Genomic DNA, 14,378 nt, shown 5'->3' with positions numbered 1-14,378 from the left:
CTCAGGGGTGAAGATAAGCATCCTCCCTGTATCTGCTCCCTTTCCAAGAAGTCCCATGACTCACAGAAACTGAGCTGCTGAATAAAGAGGACGAAGTTCTGCTGCGGTCAGTCAGTCAGATGAACCAGAGCTGAGGTCACGTCTCTCAAACTTTCTTTGAACATGGCTTCATTCCACCAGAACTTCCAGCAACAGGTGAGAAACATTTCTGTTGTTGCTGCAGATCTTCATGTTAACATCTTTATGTTAGAGTTCTGTATGTTTAACACATTCTACACAGTGAACAGATACTTGAGACAACATTCATTAACTTTCTCTGTGTGTTTAAACTTCAACACAGTGTGTTCTGTGATCCCTCCTGCTGACAGCAGGTTACAGAACATGTATGAACGAATGTGAAAAAACCCTGAAGCTCATCTGACGATCTGTCTGATATGACATCCAGTGTTGGGAATAACGGCGTTACTAACGGCGTTTTTTTCAGTAACGGGTAATCTAACTAATTACTATTTCCACCGTTACAACGCCGTTACCGTTACCGACTATTAAATGTGGCGCGTTACAATCTGAAGCTGATCATTGAAGCTGTTGTCATCCGACTCGGCTCTCAGCCACCAGAGCCTCAAAGGAGGATTGAATATGAGTCAAACCTTCGTGTGAAAGCATAATTACAACGCACTTTTAAGATTTACTGTAGTTTCGGTTTTGGGCACGTTAATTTTGAACAGGAGAGCTAGGGGCAGGACATGCTAGCATCAAAATCTCTATTTTTAAAACAGTAAGAAGGCTCGACACAACATGAAACTTTGCTCGTAGCATCACCAGGGTCTCTACTCATGAACACGAGCATTGAGAACATTGCTTGTGTACACAGAGTTTATGAAAAAGAAGGTTTTTGAAATGAACGTGCCCAAAACCAAAACTACGGTAAATCTTAAAAGTGCCTCTTTCGTTGTAATTATGCTTTTACACGAAGGTTTGACTCATATTCAATCCCAAATAAAGCCTCGGTTGCTTTTTGGCGAGAGTTTCACTTTAAGCCAATCAGTGGCAATGTTCGGTTTATGCACAAACCACACACACACACAGCAGCCTCACACACACAAACTAGCAGAGGTGAGCTGCAGCAATGGAGAGTCCAGAGGGAAAGTTAACGTTTTCAAAGTGGAAGTACAGACACTACTTTAATCTCCTTTGTCCACGTCCGTTGTAAACAACTCTGATCTAATGAAGCATCTCTCAGTGGCACACGCTTCTACAAAACTGGTGGCCAAAAACTCCGTTGCTGACGCTGTTGATGATGACAGCAGGCCAGGTGTGGCTAACGTGAGCTCCGCTAACAGCTTCACAAGCACTTGTGACACAGACTGAAGTGAATGCAATGATAGACAGGTATGTTGTTGAGAACTTGCTCCCGTTATCAACAGTTGACTCAGACTCCTTCAGAGCCTCACTGGAAAAATATCAGGCAGAGCAGGAGCCGGTCCGCCATGCAGAGAGACATTTTCTAAATACAGATGTAGATGCAGAGTAGCTAAAATCAATGCCGACCTCAAAAGGGGGAAGAAATAAAAGTAACGCAATAGTTACTTTTCCTGGTAACTAATTACTTTTATAGTGGAATAATTCCGTTACTAACTCAGTTCACTCCGTCACATTCAGAATGACTGAAAATTTACAAAATCAGCTGGAGAGTCTTTAATATAAACGTCTGTCCTGTTTCAGCTGAACTGTGAGTCTGAAGGAAACTCTGCATTCCACTTTAATTTTAATTTTTCTATTTACAAAATTAAAGAGGTAATAATAGAAACTGTTTCCATGAGTCAATAAACCAGCTGTTCTCAGAGGAAAATAAGGTCCCAGAACACTGTTTGAAGATAGAGAGGTGGCAGGGTCCGCCACATATGTTATCTATATGTTTCACAGTCCAGGACTCTACAGGTGTTCTGTCAGTTTGTTTGTTTGAGTCCAGGTTAAACAAGACTCAGATCCTTTCAAGTGAAGAATTGAACCATCATTGTCTTTGTGTTAAAACTGATTTGGGGACAAAATAAAAATGTTGTATAAAAATAATTAGATGAATAAATCAAGTATTGATCTGTTGACTACTGATCTTCATCAACAGGATATGGGAGGAGATGATGAGAGACGATCACAGATGCGCATTATGGACTGCAGGACAGGGAGGAATTCTGACGATGAAACGGGGTATGATTATTGATTATTGATTGTTGATTATTGATTATGGGTGGGGCTTCATTTAACTCTGTTTCTGTACACAGGTTAAACATTTCATCCACTGTTTATTCCCAACATGTAGATACGTCTTAGTTCAGAGCAAAATGTGTTTGTTAGCAACAACTGATGTTTCTAACTTAATGATGATAACTAATTTTATTCACAGGACGGATCTGAAGGAGATGGACAGAGAACAACGAGAAAAGGAGGAGGAGGCCAGAAGACAAAGAGAAGAGGAGGAGAAGGCCAGAAGACAACAAGAAGAGGAGGAGGAGGCCAGAAGACAACAAGAAGAGGAGGAGGAGGCCAGAAGACAACAAGAAGAGGAGGAGGAGGCCAGAAGACAGCAAGAAGAGGAGGAGGAGGCCAGAAGACAACAAGAAGAGGAGGAGGAGGCCAGAAGACAACAAGAAGAGGAGGAGAAGGCCAGAAGACAACAAGAAGAGGAGGAGGAGGCCAGAAGACAACCAGAAGAGGAGGAGGAGGCCAGAAGACAACAACAAGAAGAGGAGAAGGAGGCCAGAAGACAACGAAAAGAGGAGAAGGCAAGAAAACAAAGAGAGAAGGAGAAGGAGGCCAGAAGACAACGAGAAGAGGAGGAGACCGGAAAACGAGGAGAGAAGAGGAGTAGAAGACAACGAGAAGAGGAGAGGGCCAGAAAACGAAGAGAGAAGAAGAGGGCCTGAAGCAAACGAGAACGAAGAGCAGAAACGATTCAGACAGACGGAGGAATAGAAACTAAATAATTTCTGAAATGTGAAAGTAGCTGATTTAGCTCTAATATATCACCTGATGTAACTGTGATCAATGAAGTTTCTACAAAGTATTAATTCCATCTGATCAAACAAGGTGCTTATTTTAATCCTATTTTTAACTTAAGACATAATTTAAATGAAACATGTTGCTGAAATAAACTATTTATCAAAATAAGTCAGAAGACATAAAGTTGAAAAAATGCTTTTTTGTTCATTGTTTTAAAAATGGAGACTGCTCACAGACTCGGCTGTGAATGTGATTGGTCCGTTGGTCAGAACTCTCTGACTGGGTGAAAAATACTCCAGCTTCCTCTTTTGACATTTTACCATCACACCTGCTGGCTCCCATTGGTTTGTTTTATTGTGGCGGGGTGTTGAGATTGTGAGAGCTTCTTCCTGTATCATCTGTGTTGAATTAGGAGCATTTAATCAGAAAGCTTATTCTCACACACACACACACACACACACACACACACAGACACAGTGAACACATACTGTTTGTATAATAATGTTAAACAAGATTCCATGTACTGAGTTATTGTTTGTCACAGGAAGTCAAAACAAAAATAATAATTGTGATCTCATTGTTTGTGTTCAATAAAAGACTTTGCTGTATTAATTATTAACATTAAACAGACATGCTGTCTGTTTAATGTTTTACAAGAGTCAATGTTGTCAACCTCTAATCTGTTATAACTCTGAAATAATAATAATAACAAGAAGAATAATAATAAGCAGAAATAACAATAATAATGGATCATAAAAAATGTCTTTAAAAAGTTCAAATGTTTTTGGTTGATTTATTTTGGTGTAGGACATATGTTATATTGTACTTTGTTAGTTTTGCCTTTGATTTATTTTGAAATCCTTTCTGTTATTATTAACACACACACACATTACCTTGAACAGAGTATAATAAACGGTCGATGCTGCCTCAGAACAGAAAGTGGCTGATCTCCCAACAGATCCAGTGTCAGCAGATGGATCGGCCTTCAGTCATGTGGGGTCTGTAGCTAGAGGTGGTTCAACATGTGGTCATCATGATGTGATGGACGTGCTGCTGTCGCCTCACTGAACTGACGGAAGAGCATCAGACTCTGTTCTGACTGCAGAAGATGAAGCTGTTAGTTATTCTGTGTCACATTGTTGTTTGTAAAACTGATCCTGACTAACTGAGGCGTTTCCAGCTGGGCTCAGGGGTGAAGATAAGCATGTTTCTTTATCTGTAGCTGCTTCTTTCCCCAAGAAGTCACATGACTTACAGGAACTGAGCTGCAGAATAAAGATAAAGAAGTTCTGCTGCTGTCAATCAGACGAACCAGAGCTGAGTTCACTTTCTCTCAAAGAACTTCCAGCAACAGGTGAGAAACGTCTCTGTTGCTGCTGCAGATCTTCATGTTAACATCTTTATGTGTATGTTAGAGTTCTGAATGTTTGTGTTTGTTTGTTTTATTTATTTATTTTTATCAAAAAAAACAAACATACACAAGACAGAACCAAACAAAAACAAAAAACAAGCTGGGAATAACAACACAAAAAACAAAAACACAAACAGAGAGATCAGTTCCAGGTAAATGTGACAGGTAGATTATACAGCACAGGGTGAGATACAATGGGAGCTAAATATAAATGCTCTGTTCATTCCAGAGGTATATATTCCATTATTGTCCTGTGCCATCCCACAACTGAGGGGGCTTTATCTGAGATCCAGTGCTGAAGAATATTTTTCCTGGCACAAAATATCACAAAATTATACAGTTTTTTCTGATAAACATCAGTTACACGGCCACTGGGAAGACCCAAAAAGAGGAAAACCGGGTCAAGTTCAAGCTCCTTCTTCAGAACCTTTCATATTTCAAATAAGACATCACCCCAATACTTTAGTATCTTAACACAGGACCAGAAGCAGTGAGTAAGATCACAAATTCCTGTCTTACATTTAAGATAAGAGTTCTGTATGTTTAACACACATGGGGACAGATTGTGAGAGACTCGACTTTCTCTGTGTTTAACAAACTTCATCATGTCAGCGTGTTTAAATGAACTTTTCTGTGTGTCAGCTCATATTCTGCACATACACTCCTTGTATGTTTTGTTGATTAAAGATCTGTTAAGTTATGGCTAAATGAGGACTCAAATGCAGACACACACATAGGTGGGAGGAAATAGGGGAACAAAAATCGAGCTTTTTTAACAAAAGCCGAATTAATACAAAAACCAACTGAGTGACCAAGTCGGTCACAAAGACAAAAGAGCAACTAAAAGGATAAAAAAAACAAAGTGTAAATCAAAACGAGAAGAAACACTTCTGAGTTTTTAATTGAACTTGATTTGTTTTTGTGTGTTGCAGTGTTACAGAAAACTACAGCCTCCATCTTTGATCCAGTCCTGAAAAAAACAAGAAGATGGGTAATTCTGACAGCCAGGAGAAACAGATGAGGTTTGAGAAGAAAGCGCTGGATCGTTTTGTGAACAGACTGAGCGAGGGTCCAGATCTGAGAGTCAACAAGACCATCAACATGTTCACCAGTCTGGAGTCCTCAGACAACCTGACACAACACTACGAGAAGAGGAAAATGGAGTCTGGAGGCGGTGCTGCAGACTGGACCAAGAGCCTGATGGAGAAGCTGGCTGCCTTGACTCCAGCTTCTGAACTGGCGGGCCTCGGAGCGCTGGCCATCGCCATCATCATCGACATCATCATCGACAACTCCTCCGGTCCACCTGAGGAGAGCACAAAGGAGGCTCTGAGGTGTGTGTTTGCTGAGGAGAAGGCCTCCGAGGTCTGGGATCACATCGACGAGTGTCTGAAGAGATGCGTGATGCACATCAACAACACGGAGGAGCTGGTGGGCGACATCAGAAGGATCGAGGTCCAACTGAGCGCCGCCATCACCAGGCTGAAGAACTCCATGGTGAGGGACGGGCACATGACGTCTGAGGCTCTGAAGGCCTGGGTGAACGGGGCAGCCTTCCACATCCAGGTGCTGATTCACCTGGTGAGACTGGGAGGGCTTCAAAGCTGTGATCCTGTAGAGAGACTCATCTCTGCTTACCTGAGCGACCTGGACCTGCTGTTCAAGAAGCACAAGGAGGTGATAAGAGGGAAGTGTGGTGAAACAAGTTTTTCTTATCCGTACTATGCCTATGCCGGGGGTATCTATGAGAAGTATTTTGTGGATGAATATTCTAAGTTATATGTAAGGTCACCGCATGTGTCCATCACCCAGAGCAAATATTTTGAGGTTTATTATGACCACAGGTACGACTGGCAGAGGTGTGACATTCAGCAGGACTTCACTCAGGTGAAAGAGAACCTGCAGCAGCTGGTTCATCAGAGAGGCTCCTTTAATATGAACTGAGTGTCAGAGCTTATAGTGACAGTGTGTTCTGCAGAAGTGTGTTCCTGTTATTTCGTTGGCTGATCATTTAAATAGGCCTGAAAAATGATGCTAGTGTGCAGCTGACCGATATTGTTTTATGTGTATGAGGCTGAACGCCAAATCAGCAGACGTCACCCAACCCAACAGTCTATCCACTGTCAGATAAAGGTGCCTATGCCTCAAAATAAAGTTAATAAAGTTGTCTTTAGATTAATAAAACTTCACACTCAAGTAATGTTTGTCATCCTTCTTGTCGTGTGGTCCTCATTGGTCCTCATTGGTCCTCTGTGGTCCTCGGTGGTCTTCGGTGGTCCTTATTGGTCCTCGGTGGTCCTCATTGGTCCTCGGTGGTCCTTATTGGTCCTCGGTGGTCCTCATTGGTCCTCGGTGGTCCTCATTGGTCCTCGGTGGTCCTTATTGGTCCTCGGTGGTCCTCATTGGTCCTCGGTGGTCCTCATTGGTCCTCGGTGGTCCTCATTGGTCCTCGGTGGTCCTCTGTGGTCTTCGGTGGTCCTTATTGGTCCTCGGTGGTCCTCATTGGTCCTCGGTGGTCCTCATTGGTCCTCGGTGGTCCTCAGTGGTCCTCGGTGGTCCGATGTGTCAGGCATTAATCTTCACTAGAGTTCTCAACGGGCCTGAAAATTACAACCCAACCCGGCCCGCGGGTTTCTAAGCCCGAACCCGACGCAGCCCGACACACCAGCATGACTTGTCTGCCTGACCCGGCCCGAACCCGACCCCCCCGAGCGCCTGCATTGTTTTCCTCATACACTTGTTATCATGATCAGACAGACAGCAGACGGAAAGGTGACGCGAACCAGGAGACAGGTGCTGCGTCACTGTCAGCAGCAGCACCTGCAGAGAAGACAGCGCGCTTCGACCAGCGGGAAAATATATTCAGAGAGACAGAAACACTCCACTCCCACCTCAGTATGTTGTTGAGTTGAGTTCTTACATTATCTCAAAAGTTTCCTCAAGGTAACGGAGAGTTTCACAAACTGGTCAGATCGTTTCAGAAGAAGTAGGCTGATGTTTTTGAGGCGTTTCCCTCAGTCAGAGAAAGCATGCTCGTTGGGCTCAGATATCACATGACATACAGGAAGTGAGCTGCTGGACAAAGAGGGAGAAGTTCTGCTGCAGTCGGTCAGACGAACCAGAGCTGAGTTCACTTTCTCTCAAACTTTCTTTGAACACGACTTCATTCCAGCAGAACTTCCAGCAGCAGGTGAGAAACATTTCTGTTGCTGCTGCAGATCTTCATGTTAACATCTTTATGTGTATGTTAGAGTGGAGTCTGAACACACACATATTCTACGATTGAATGAGTACTCAAGACAACATTCATTAACTTTCTCTGAGCTTCAACAAACTTCATCATGTCAGTGTGATTAAATCTCCAAAAATAATCAGAACCATGTTTGATTAAGATTGTTCCATCTTATTATCTTCAGTGTCTGATCTTCATGTCACACAGAGCGTGTTCTGTAGTCCCTCCTGCTGACACCAGGTTACACAACATGTATAAGAAGTTTATTGTGAAAAAAACAACGCACACGCACACACACACACACACACACACACACACACACACACACACACACACACACACTTGATCATTAACCTACTCGTTTGTTGACTGATGAAGAACACTTTGGTGTTTTTGTGTTGAAAAATGTTATTTGTAATTTAAGTTTGAAATAGTTTAATTTAACTAGGGGTTAGGGTTAGGGGTGAGAAATTGTGAGAGCTCCTTCCTGTATTATTTGTGTTGTATTAAGAATATTTAAACAGAAAGCTTATTCACACACACACACACACAGTGAACACAGAGTGAACACATACACACACACAGTGAACACACACACACACACAGTGAACACAGAGTGAACACACATACACACACAGAGTGAACACATACACACACACACACACACACAGAGTGAACACACACAGAGTGAACACACACACACACACACACACACACAGTGAACACATACACACACACACACACACACACACACAGTGAACACATACACACACACACACACACACACACAGTGAACACATGCTGTTTAGATAATAAAGTTTAATCACATTATAGTGTTTAGAGAGTTATAGAGTCATTGTTTGTCACAAGAAGTCGAAAGTCTCATTTTTTGTGTTCAATAAAAGACTTTTGAATCTTCATACTGTCTGTTTAATGTTGAACAAGAGTGAATGTTGTTAACTCTACTCTGTTTTTATTAATAATAATAATAATAATAATAATAATAACATTGTTATTATTAACATTAATATTATTAATATTATTATCATATTTACATGTCAGGATCTGGTTTTTATAGAAAGATTCAGTATTTACCTGTCATGTATCACCACAGTAACAGTATCACATTTTTCTCATGTTACATTTTTATATATTTTATCTTTCTCTCCTTCATAAAGAACAAACTTGTCTGGCCATAAAAGGACCTGGCAGCAAGTTAAAAATTAAATACAAGAACATTTTGCAGGCTGGTAAGTGACTTTAAAGTAGATAACAGTGAACAAATGAGGTGAATGGACCCCAGAAGGCTTGAGGTATGTCAATGTTATGGAGATATCCTGCTTATTTAGTCCATAAAGGATCTGAAGTCAGTGATGTGGTGCTAATAGACAAAATATGTGTTCCAGGACCCAGATGCTGCAGTCTCCTAAACAGCCTGGTAACACTGTGAGTATTGGCTAAAGTAAATCTACATTATGCACAAATCCTGCTGTGCTAACTGACATTTCTTTTACAGACGTCACAAACTGACTGTATGCAAAGCACCTGGAGACAGAGCTGCCAGACGTTAAAATCAAATTCCATAAGAGAAAGGTCCAAGAAATGGAGCTTGAGATTAAATACCGGACACTCAGGAAACTGGACCTGGAAAACCAGAAACTAGAAAGAGAAGTGAGTATTTCAGTGCACACAGGAACCATAAATGCAATACAGTGTTTTAATCATTGTTGCTCTTACGCTCTCTATTCCAGGATCCAAGCAACCAAGACAAATGATGGCTGCCAAAAAAAATAAAAAATCAACTAGAAAACATTGTGGTGTCCTCCCTTTTTCATGAATGTGAAGTAGAATTTAAAAGATAACCACCAATGCTAAACAAAATGCACACACAGCAAAAAGTAACATTTAAGATCTTTTATTAACTAAAGATAGGCTAAATCCAAAAAATTCAGTAAAAAAACTTTAAATTTATTGCTCCCTGACGAGTCTGCCATTAATGTTGTCTGGGAAGATGGAGCATTTTCCCCAGTCAACATCAACAGCCACTTCTTAGGCCTGCAATGTTATCCAGCAATGACATCACAGGCCCTGTCCGGGGAAACCCTCAGGTGGTGCAGGCACTGAAAGCGAGATTTCAGAATGCCAAAGGTCATCTCGATTCCAGCCCTTGTCTTGGTGTGTGCATGGCTGTAGGCCTGCTGTGGTGGGTTTGGGGGTCCGAAGGGGAGTCAAGAGGAATGACTCGCAGGCGTGGCCTTTGTTTCCCAGCAGCACACCAGAGAATTCACCTGATAACACAAGAAATCATTTAGAAAACTACACGGCAGAGTTAAACACTCAGATGTCCAAGGTGCTTACAGTACAAATAAAATGTGTGGCTTACCTTGTGAAAGTCTCTCGCAAATTGGACTAGCCCGAAAGACTCTGGAGTCATGCACTGAGCCGGGACACACATCACAGATCATCTGAAATGTGAAGTTGTAACCTATTAAGGTCATTTAATGCACATAATTACTTTATGAAGGTCATAGTAACCACAAATCACTCTTACCTGAACATTGATGCTGTGGAAGGATTTCCTGTTAATGTAATCACCCTCATGTTCTCCTGAGGGGTGTTTGATCCTGATGTGTGTGCAATCCAGCTGTAACAAAAAATAATGAGTATCCAACTGTGACTGATCAAATTAGAAACTAATGGTTGCACGTTGAATTTGAGGTTACCTGCAATCTTGTAAAACTCCTCCTTGATGTGGAGGGGTCTTCTGTGGCCAGGGAAGGTGATGAATATGTTGGTGAATGACTTCAGCTGCAGACAAACACGTCTTATTGTGCGGCAAATGGTTCCTTTATTGAGGTTCTCTGCATCCCCAACAGAATAAAGGAAGCTCCCACTTGCAAAAAATCTCAATGTAACACAGACCATCTGTGGCACAGTGAGAGCATGGCTTCGTGCAGTCTGGTGCTGTATTTTTGGATCCAGCAGCCTACATAAATATCTCAGTCCATCACCTGAGAATCTGTATCTCTCAATGAGAAAGTCACCTCCAAAGGCCAATGGGTCTGACCCGGAAGACTCTTTCATACCTAAATACTCGTCTGAGGATTAGGGCTTCCTCATCCGGTACATCCTCCAAAAAAGGACAAGCTATTATGAAGAGGGAACAGGTGAATGGGAGTTGGACTATATACATGTAATATTTTAATGCAAGATAATTAAAAAGATGCAACATACTTAGAAAGACCATGGACATGCTGTAAAACACATTAATTCCTCACAGGATTGGTGGTGGAAATACATGTGAATCACTAGGATTAATCGTAGCCCGGCTGTTAGCCCGGCTGTTAGCCCGGTCTGCAGCAGGCTAGCTGCACAGAATAAATCACCATGGTAACTTGGCCTGGGTTAAGTTTGACCTGCTTTCATGCACCCAACTTGATGCAAAATTCAGCCAGGATAACCAACATATCCCAGTTTAATCCCTTATCTTGGTTGGCGCAATACCCTTCAGTTACCAGCACAGTTGTGTTTTGGTGCTGGTCTATGCTGTTTTTTCCAACAGGGTGTAGATATCCAGAGTAACAATCGATATTCCTCACATCTCTGTAGACGAGTTACCAGGTGATCATTAAGGTAACTGTATCAGGCGGGAGCTACCTGTGTTTGCTCCCTCCCTTGCTTGCTACTCAGAGGAACAGACCACACCCACCCCAAATATGCCCGACACAAAGTAGGTATAAAGTAGAAAAATTATCTTTCTTTATTAATGCAAAAATTGGTTTAAAAAAAAGTCTATTGTCTGGAAGGGAGGGGGGGGGAAGCGGAGGCGCAGGGTACCGGCAAGGGTCAAGAGAGAGTCTCTCTCTCTCTCTCTCTCTCTCCAGAGTTAGCCGGAGGTTGCTATGGCCCGCCTACATGATGACGGCATCCTTTTAGGGCAACAGCACACAAAAATCCCAACGCTGGTGAAAGCAGGCAAACACACACACAAAAAAAACCCAGGTAAGGCAAATCACACTCCATACGGTGGTGGTATCAGGACAAGAATACCACTATCACACTTAAGGTCGGGTCCCACAGCACTCCACTAGCTGGCCAGGGTGACAGAGTGGACACAGCAGTTCATTTTCATGAGCAGAGAGTAATGTGGCTGAGAGAGAGAGGCACTTAGCTCTGTACTGATCTGTCACTCCGTCCTGCTTCGATTCCTCCAGGCTCCACCACGACCGGCTCTTCTCCCAGTCTGCTCTGTGATCTGCAAAAAAAACCTCGCCAGTCCAACACCTGAAGGTATATAAAGCACACCCACACACAGCTTGTGGCTCAATCGCCACACAGTCCAGTCACTGCACACCTAAAGAACATCAGGTTGGATGGGTGAGTCAATGCTTGATTGCTTGTATATTGATTGCAGCTGGAGGCAGCCATCTTGGTACGCCAGGTAAATCCTCCCCTTGGACCCTGGAGGCAGCCATCTTGGTACGCCATGTAAATCCTCCCCTTGGACCCAGGTGGCAGCCATCTTGGTACGCCAGGTAAATCCTCCCCTTGGAACCTCCCCCCAATACTTTGGTTCCCCCATAGTCACCTTGTGACATAATCATCATCACCATGCTGCCTTTCTGAAGCATGAAGAACGTTATTTCTCTAAACCTTTCTCTGGCTCGGTCCAGTTCTTTGTTTTTACTCTGCTTTTCTTCGTATTCTTATTTCTTCTCTTTGACACGGGCGATGGTGGGGCATGTTTCTGCTCTGTTGTTGTTGTCTGTTCTCTGCCATTGCTTACAGTTTGAGAACGTATCTGAACAGGTGAGAGCAGACACTGCACCTGCAGGGGAGGGGGGCTGCAGCAGCATGCTCGAGAGTGATTGACACTTCTCAGACACGCCCCTTGATTCTGATTGTTTGTGTTGATTCTGGATCAGTTGTCTGCAATTCAAATCACAGCCACTGGGTGGAGCCACAGACAGCTGACCTGTATCTGATTCTACTGTATCATTATAATGACAATTTTGGCAAATGTAACAAAAAATATAGTTACAGATTGTAATTTGTAACTAGATTGTAGTCTGTAACTGCAGTCGCTTTCCTGAAGGACCTTTTCTAAATCTTCTTCTGAACTTATTTAATAATAATGAACTGAAGATTATTATGAAAGTTGAAGTTCAAAGCCATAAAATGATTCAGTATGACACAATACTGTGTTGTCTGTGGAGGGAAAGTGTTTGTGTCACGTGTTGTATCAACATTACAGTTAAATATTGTTCTATAATCTGAGTTTCCTCTGCAACATTTCTGTATCTGTAGCTCTGCAGCTGCAACCTCATCAAGAAGTCACATGACTTACAGAAGCTGAGCGGCAGAATAAAGTCCAGAGAAGAAGAAACTCTGCTGCAGTCAGACAGACGACCAGCACAGAGACTCGTGACTGACAAACACTCTGAAACACATCAGATATTTTAACCAGATTCAGGAAACAGCCGACACAAAAATCACGACTGTCGCAACTTTATTCTCATGTCACTTTATATTTCTGTTCCTCGACATGTCAGAGAGAAATATTGTACGTTTACACCACCACATCCATCTGACAGGTAAACTAACTTTTCATGTTAATGTTTCACATAAAAATGTTATAAAATGCAACACATTCATTTACCAACAAAGCTCTGATATAAAATCAGGTTTCTGGTCTCGTGTCAGTATTTCACTGAACCTCAAAGTCCAGAACCTGAAGACTGTTGCATGTTGTTAAAGTCATCGGTGAGCGTGGCGTTAGGGGCAGGAGGGAGCGTTAACGCAGGGCTGAACTTCAACCTTCTTCCCACCGTCGGGCGGCAAGCCGCAGTCGGCCTGAGGAGTCCCGAAGAACGCTGCCGGAAAACCTCTAATGGTACTCCTGAGAACACACAAACACACACACACACACACACACTTATTGTAACTGTTGTCCTCACCAGCAGTGACCAGCCAGTTTGACACCAGCAGACTTTACAGAAAGTGAAGATCGGAAATGTTTTCAGTGGATGTAAACAAATAAAATCAGTCTTCAGATACAGACGATGTAGAAAAGCTGCAGTTTGAGTCTCATATTTATAATTCTGACATTTATACTAAACTCTCAGACTTTATTCAGTGTGGTGCGACACTGTTCAGTCAGAAGATTCCGAACCTTCTGAGTCTTCACACACAGTGAATAGAGGATCCTACCTCGTTTCTTTATTCATCCATCTTGTTTTAACACGAGATGGATGGTCACTTAGGCGGTCACTTTAACATGTGGCAGCTCCTCCAAACATCAGGCGTGAAAACAAGTTACATCAGCGACGCTGTGAGACGAGCTAATGTCGCTACAGACGGTAAATAAAAGATGAGTCAACCGGCCTTGCTAGGGCTAGATGAGCCCAGGTGTGAATATCTGTTTCATCAGAGCTCACACGTGTTTTTAACAACCCTGTAAGGACACTCCTACACTCTGTAAGGACACTCCCACACTCTGTAAGGACACTCCCACACTCTGTAAGGACACTCCCACACTCTGTAAGGACACTCCCACACTCTGTAAGGACACTCCCATACTATGTAAGGACACTCCTACACTCTGTAAGGACACTCCCACACTCTCTAAGGACACTCCCACACTCTGTAAGGACACTCCCACACAACGTTCAGAAGCCTGCAGCTCCTCCAGTTAGTTAGAAGTGAAGAAGCCTCTTGGATGAGACGTGCAACGTC

The 14,378-nt window shown here is 42.7% G+C and overlaps 2 protein-coding genes and 3 long non-coding RNA genes across 8 annotated transcripts in view; 2 read left to right on the top strand and 3 right to left on the bottom strand.

Annotated features, from left to right (window-relative positions):
• On the top strand, positions 1–6,607 carry LOC115574839 (uncharacterized). Of its 2 annotated transcripts, none has more exons than XM_030406458.1 (2): positions 1–195; positions 5,344–6,607. In XM_030406458.1, exon 2 carries the CDS (start codon positions 5,399–5,401, stop codon positions 6,353–6,355), a length of 957 nt encoding a protein of 318 aa, XP_030262318.1. In that variant the 5' UTR covers positions 1–195; positions 5,344–5,398; the 3' UTR covers positions 6,356–6,607. The 2 variants fall into 2 exon arrangements, with proteins under 2 accessions (XP_030262318.1, XP_030262320.1); XM_030406460.1 differs by lacking the exon at positions 1–195 and adding an exon at positions 4,172–4,354.
• Positions 3,069–4,167, bottom strand: LOC115574840 (uncharacterized). The gene is made up of 2 exons (XR_003982575.1): positions 3,894–4,167; positions 3,069–3,398 (listed from the first exon to the last, which is right to left on the bottom strand). It is a non-coding gene; the product is annotated as an uncharacterized LOC115574840 (long non-coding RNA).
• A 2,272-nt stretch (positions 6,608–8,879) lies between the features above and the next one.
• LOC115576049 (uncharacterized) lies at positions 8,880–9,434 on the top strand. The gene is made up of 3 exons (XR_003982761.1): positions 8,880–9,089; positions 9,160–9,314; positions 9,395–9,434. It is a non-coding gene; the product is annotated as an uncharacterized LOC115576049 (long non-coding RNA).
• Positions 9,435–9,622: 188 nt separating this feature from the next.
• On the bottom strand, positions 9,623–10,738 carry LOC115576205 (uncharacterized). The gene is made up of 4 exons (XR_003982794.1): positions 10,367–10,738; positions 10,195–10,287; positions 10,027–10,108; positions 9,623–9,931 (listed from the first exon to the last, which is right to left on the bottom strand). It is a non-coding gene; the product is annotated as an uncharacterized LOC115576205 (long non-coding RNA).
• Positions 10,739–13,135: 2,397 nt separating this feature from the next.
• The window catches only part of LOC115576203 (properdin-like), a 30,136-nt gene continuing 28,893 nt past the window's right edge, over positions 13,136–14,378 (bottom strand). For all 3 annotated transcript variants that reach the window (XM_030408702.1, XM_030408700.1, XM_030408701.1), the window contains one exon: positions 13,136–13,542. In XM_030408702.1, the coding sequence (XP_030264562.1) occupies positions 13,419–13,542 (124 nt within the window). In that variant the 3' untranslated portion in view covers positions 13,136–13,418. The remainder of the gene's footprint in view (positions 13,543–14,378) is intronic.

The sequence above is a fragment of the Sparus aurata genome, chromosome 23 (genome assembly GCF_900880675.1).
Source record: "Sparus aurata chromosome 23, fSpaAur1.1, whole genome shotgun sequence".
In the NCBI taxonomy this organism is placed as follows: domain Eukaryota; kingdom Metazoa; phylum Chordata; class Actinopteri; order Spariformes; family Sparidae; genus Sparus; species Sparus aurata.
The sequence above is the reverse complement of the archived record's forward strand: the minus strand, read 5'-3'. Positions and strand labels throughout refer to the sequence as shown.